The 6,471-nt window shown below is 27.9% G+C and overlaps 1 protein-coding gene across 1 annotated transcript in view; it reads right to left on the bottom strand.

Annotated features, from left to right (window-relative positions):
• The window catches only part of LOC106780463 (MLO-like protein 12), a 13,327-nt gene extending 7,861 nt beyond the window's left edge, over positions 1–5,466 (bottom strand). Inside the window, exons 1-9 of the mRNA XM_014668751.2 lie at positions 5,235–5,466; positions 5,048–5,105; positions 4,733–4,965; positions 3,582–3,698; positions 3,419–3,479; positions 952–1,040; positions 781–855; positions 350–444; positions 225–274 (exon numbers count right to left, since the gene is read on the bottom strand). Coding sequence (XP_014524237.1) covers positions 225–274; positions 350–444; positions 781–855; positions 952–1,040; positions 3,419–3,479; positions 3,582–3,698; positions 4,733–4,965; positions 5,048–5,105; positions 5,235–5,360 — 904 coding nt within the window. The 5' untranslated portion in view covers positions 5,361–5,466. The remainder of the gene's footprint in view (positions 1–224; positions 275–349; positions 445–780; positions 856–951; positions 1,041–3,418; positions 3,480–3,581; positions 3,699–4,732; positions 4,966–5,047; positions 5,106–5,234) is intronic.
• Between the last annotated feature and the right edge of the window lie 1,005 nt (positions 5,467–6,471).

Raw genomic sequence — 6,471 nt, 5'->3', positions numbered from 1 at the left:
ATTTTGACACTGCACACGTGTCAAAATGTGGTTGGACGATTTCAAATTTTAAAAAAAACTTTGATTTTTTTCTTTCAAACATATCTTTATCTCAGCTTTTTTTAATTTGAAATTGTTCAACCACGTTTTGACACGTGTACAGTGTCAAAATAGTGTCAAAAATTGGTGTCAAAATATCATTTTCCTACCTCAAATGATGTGATATTCAAATTAGATTGACTTACCATGAGTATTAGTCAGCAGGAAGAGAACAACAAAGAACCAAATAATTGGACTGCAAGTAACAAAAACTGGTAAGCATAATTTGATGTTTAGGGAATAGGACCAGAAACATATATATAATAATTACCTTATGCCTACGACAACTTTAAAATCCTCGTCCAGTGATCTTTTGATATACTTGTGGAAGTCAAATCTTGTATCACTTCCCGGTGCCAGATGTGCCTAAAACCACATATCTTAATATTACATTATAGACATGTCCTTTTACAACAAAAAAAATATGTTTTTTTTTTTAATTTTTAAACCATTATGAAGAATTATGTTTAGTCTTTAAACTAAATTATAAAAAATTTAGTAATTGTACTTTGTGAAAGTTCTAAAACATCTTCTCAACAAATTATAAATATAACCTCTACATATAATTTATTTGTTATTGAGACAATGCTTTACACTTTTATAAACATAACTTTATCAATTAATTTAAAGACAAAATATATATTTTTTATAATAATTTGTAAACAAAAATATATTTAACTCTTAATATTAAGTAGAACTTGCCATTATAAATCCATGCCGTAATGCGAAATAGTCAACTTTCTTAACAGATCCAGAGAATTGTCTGAAGAAGCTGACCTGATTGGAAGATATAAGAAAAGCAATTAAAAATAGTTTAGCTAATAAGGCTAAACTAAGACATTTATAATTTCTTTCTAATAAACGTATCCTTACTATCCTTAAGGAAATTGATGATTGACTCCAAGTATTCAAGTGCCTTTGTCCAAATGTTGTGTCCTTTGCAAGCCTGAATCTCTCAGGATCTGTTATAATGTTAGAAAATGTAGTGATTTTCTTACGAATGTTATCTCTCAATTTACAAAACATGACAAATTGTCTTTAATAGTAGTAATTTAAAGGAAAAAAAAATACCACTAAATCGTGTTGTGATAATTTAAAGAATTATTTGTCTTAATAGTTATTGTTTTAATGAGTTAGAACAAATTTAGAATAGTTTCTAAATTGAAGGTTAAAATGTATCCAAAAATTCATCCATGAGAATAAAATTTGTGGAATTGAATAATTTTGGGAAAAAAAAACATGTTTTTGAAATCTGGACCAGTCGGTTTAACCAGTATAATGAGGATTTTTTTTTTTCATGAAAATCTACAAAACCGGTGCAATAGATTGGTTTAGTTTGAACATGTGATTTAAAAGAAATCTCATTTTTAAATTAAATTTTAATATTTTAAGATAACATAAGTTATGTTCAGTAATGTTTACAATTTAATGTATAATATTTTATTACTTGTTTTTTTATATAACATATAATTTAGTCACAATTAAAATTATATTAACTTTTAATTTACTTTACGTAATTTTTTTAACTCAATCACTACATGTGAGATATTATTAACTTTAGGGTTTAAAGTTTTGTCACGATGTTATTTTTAGAAAATGTTTAGATAGTTAAAGGATAAAGAGTATGTAAACATCTCTTGATCTCAACTTCTAAGTGATATGAGATTATTGAACATCATAACATAAGTTACAAAATCAAGATCTAAGGAGAATGATGATTCATCTTCTAATGGAGAGCTAAGGGAACTAGTTTTTGTGATATAGTCGAGTTTCGTCACAGTTTTGTCCTTAAAAGATGTTTTAGAGGATTGAAGAAGAAAAAAATATTTAAACTTTTCTTAGTCTTAGTTCTAAACAATATAAAACTATTAAGTATACTGGAACATGTAAATTAAGTTTCTTAAGACAAATTAAAAAATAAAAATAAAAAACAACAAAGCGTGTGTATGCCTTAGTATAGTCATCACAAGAGGTTCATTCCACATACATTTAAAATTTCCGAGTATGAGGGTACTTATGTACCAACTAAACCAAACAAAGAATTTTGTTACACCATATATTAACAAAATACATAGTTAAATCTCGATAGTTTGACTAAATAATACAATATTAAAGGAATATACGGTCAAATCTAACTAAAATTCTAATATACAAGATACCAATAAGATATATAGTTAAATCTGATTAAATAATATTAATGTTATTATCATGTTAATTTATCATATATGTGGTAAGCTTTTATTATTTATCAATATCCTTTATTTTATAACAAATTTCATGGGCTTAGAATCCCTACAAACATGGGTCTAGAAATCCTATAAATACCTATGGTATTTTCTCACGAAGAATAGTTGAATTCATATTCATTACTTTATTCTCATAGATCATAATATTTTCTTAGTGAATTAAATGTCGAAGAGTCTTTTGTATGTGGATCTTCCTCGCTAAAGCCATCAAGACCATTGATTTATTTATGTTTTGTTTAAACTCTAATATTTAACTTAGGTCAACATATCTCGACCTTTGGCTAGGTTTAACATGGCTCGACCTTCATTCGAGTTAACTTGACTTAAATCCAACTAGAAAAAACTTGGTTGGACCTTTGGCTTGAGTCGACTAGGCTGAACCTTCATTTTGATTTGACTCGGCTCAACTCGATCTTTGGTCTAGGTTACTCAAGCTGGACTAGTTTAACTCAACCTTTGACCCAAAGCGACTGGACTTAACTTTCAACGCAAGCCAACTTGATTTGACTTTTGACTCAAGTTGGCTTCAAGTTGACTCTACTTGATTCAAGTCTCGACTTTTAACGATTATTTGATATTTAAATACTTTTTTAATTTAATGACAATTAAAATGTTTTATAGAAAAATTAAAATTAACTAAATTTAAAAAATAAAACATTTGAAATGAGATTAATTCAAATGCATGGCTTAAAATTCATAAAATTCCACCTCCAAATACAAGGTAAGAATTACACCTATTTAGTTTAACACAAACTCCCTTAATTGCAAATGGGTCTGAAAAACAAATAACAAAAACTACAAATCATTAAACACATTCAGTGTATTAAGAAGGCTATACAATTATCTTATATTTAGTAATGTGTGAAGTATATTAAAAAAAACGTGAGAAGATAAACAAATGTACAAGAAAGTCAATCTCGCATATCTCGACAATTTTAGTTTGATCTTGTGACAAGCTGTATTTTGTCTAGATGCTTATAGTAAACGCGAAATTCGGAATCATTGGCATTATCAACTTTGGCAACTAGCGCATGCTAAGTCAAAATTGTTTTAATTAAATACATAGAGAAATTTTTGAAGTCTAAATTACGTACCATTATAGAATTCGTATTCAATTGTCTTTGTTTCGTCTTCCCATTTCTTCCAGCGTCTCATCTACAATAAACAATCGATTCATATACACAAATTAAGGACTTCTTTTTTATACATAACAATTAAAGAGTATATTTTAGGTTAAAAAATAAGCGGAGCATGCACCTTAGTTCTTCCCAAAGCTAGTATTACAATGCACTGTATGATATGAAAAATTGCTAACACAAAGATGAATATATGGAGCTGGTGAATCCCATATGCTGAAACAAAAGCAACTTTTCCCTGTAAATGAAAATATAATGGACTTATTGTTATATAGAATTCTTTGAATTTATTGTTATGGAATTTTTTGAATTTAGATTGTGTTTATTTTTTGAATTTGAAGATAAAGTTTGTGTTGTTTATTTCAAAAAATTTGAAAGTGATTAAGAAGATTTAAAAATAAGTTTGTGAAAATTTGTAAAAGATTTAATAGATGTGATAGAATAAAAAAAATTAATATAATAAAATGTAATATTACTATTTGGCCTATATAATTAAAATTAATATATTATTATTGTTATTAATATTATCATTATTATTATTTACAATTTTTTTTTACAAACAATGATGTTTCACACTGAAGATATTATCATCTTATTTTTGTTTCCTTTCCATCATTTGAATTTGTTTTTTCATAAAACATATACTGCTGAATTCAAAGGAACTTTTACACACAATAAATCCACGGAAGTAAACACAGTCTTAAGTATTTTTCGTTAGAAGTTCATCGAAAGAACTAGCATATGATAGGGTACAATTAAACTTTGAAAATACATTTTACAATATGATCGTTGTATTCAATATACAATTATGTCTAAGAAAAAAATGAAAAAGAAACAAAATACTTTAATAAAGTACTAATAGCTATATACTTTAGATATGTTTGTACTTCAATAAATAAAACATAGCCTCAACTATCCTTATTAGCTCCGGACAATATTTGCAGAAACTTAGTAACCTCTGTTTTTTTTTTTAAAGAATATCCTAAATTGTTGATGTATAGACACTGTAATAAGTTCATCTTACATATTGAATTTTGACCTATCAAATATATAGATATATAGATATATAGCCACTGTAATAAGTTCATATTATTGAACTTTAACATCTAACCGTCCAAAAATCAACAATAATCATCAATAATCTTTGTATTGAATAACACATTGTTGGAATTTTCATATCGACTAGAAATAAGATCAATCTATATTATATAAGTAAGATGTAAACGTTATTTTACAAACTAGTTATAAATTAGTTATAAGTTTGGAACTTGCCTGGTCAGCACATTTGTCATAACTTTTTGCAGCAAGAGTACGTCTTGGCATGGGGTCCAAATATTGGAGAAGTTTCCTATCAATGGTAGCAGATGTTGCATTCGAATTACTGATGGCCTTTGGGTTGGAGCAGGGATTCCACGTTGATGCAGCATTTTTTGATATGCAGATCTTAGAAACTGGAGCTTGGAACACAGTTAGGAGCATGGAAAGGAACCCTAGCATCATAAGCTCTGAATACAACATAGTTTGGTAAATTAGACTCCAAACACAAATTGCAATGATGAAAGTGATGACAATTCATAATGGTTGTACCTCCTTTGACCTTTTCCAACGATTCATAAAGAGCACTTTTGTGTTTCTTTTTAAACCACTGCATTTTGAAGTTATAAGATCGATATTGGAAGCATAAGAATTGGAGAAAGAATAACATATATGTATATCTGATGTAATTATCCGAATAACAAATCTACTTTATATCACTTTATTATTAATTAGTTACCTTTCCAATAGCATGAATAACATGCTCAATGATGATTGAAATAGCAAGCAGCACAAAGCAAACTACTGCAAAAGCCCAGGTTGGTGTTTCCTCCAGTGATCTTTTATAAATTTTTTCTTCAGCCATTTTCTTTCTTAATTGTGGCCAGACTCAAAATAAAGGTATAATCAGAGATTTAGAAGATTGGTCCGCACCTATGGAGAAAGAAACGTATTAATATAGTTTTTTTTTTTTTTTTAGACTTTTATAGTGAGAATCCAACTGTGAATCAAGGTTTTATATTAGATAAAAATGAGAAAGTAGAGTATTATATATTGAAAGTCCCACGTCGACTAAAAATAAGACCAATTTATAATATATAAATGGGATGCAAACCTCACCTTAGAAGCTGGTTTTATGGAGATTTTATTATTCAAACGAATTATGTGTACGAGGTGACCGAAGACAGCACATAAATTATCAATGAGATCGACATATTTAACAGTTATTGTTGGTCAAAGAGGACATTCAGGAACAGTGAGAGGGAGATTTCCCTTTTTTAAGGTTAGGCGACAATGTGAGAGTGGACGCAGATGGAATATTTTTGCAAACGATGTGTACGGATGAGGAAATGGCGGACACCAATCATATTTTTTATTTGGATATTATACAAAAGAAAGAGTGTTAGATAATACAATTCATCCTTCTATTTTATATTTTCATGAATCTTTCCATCATATACCTCTTAAACTATTTTATATTCTCATTAATAATTCTAAGATATACCTTTTAAAGTTTTTGTATTTGTTGATAATTTTATTCTTTTTCTTCATAAACTATCTCCTAAGTTATATAAATATATATTTTAGGATTCATTAGATCATATAAAGGACATAAATGCTTCTCTATTTCTCTTAACCATTATTTTATTTTAGGTTTAAATTTTTTTTTTGGTTCTTATGTTAAGTTCTGATGTTCAGTTTAGTCCCTGGTTTTAAAATTGTCAACCTTTAGTCTCTATGATATGAAAAATGTATCAAATCAGTCCTCATGACAACACTTAATGAACAATAAATCATAAGTTTTCATACCTAGGTATCCAATATTTTGTGATTTGTTAACGGAAGGTGTTATGAACAACAAATCACTTAATGGAAAACTTGTGATTTGTTAAGGAATAGGACTGATTTGATACATTTTTCATATCATAGGGATTAAAGGTTGACATTTTTAAAAGTGGGGAGTAAACTGAACATCA

This window comes from Vigna radiata, unplaced genomic scaffold (assembly GCF_000741045.1).
Source record: "Vigna radiata var. radiata cultivar VC1973A unplaced genomic scaffold, Vradiata_ver6 scaffold_319, whole genome shotgun sequence".
In the NCBI taxonomy this organism is placed as follows: Eukaryota; Viridiplantae; Streptophyta; class Magnoliopsida; order Fabales; family Fabaceae; genus Vigna; species Vigna radiata.
The sequence above is the reverse complement of the archived record's forward strand: the minus strand, read 5'-3'. Positions and strand labels throughout refer to the sequence as shown.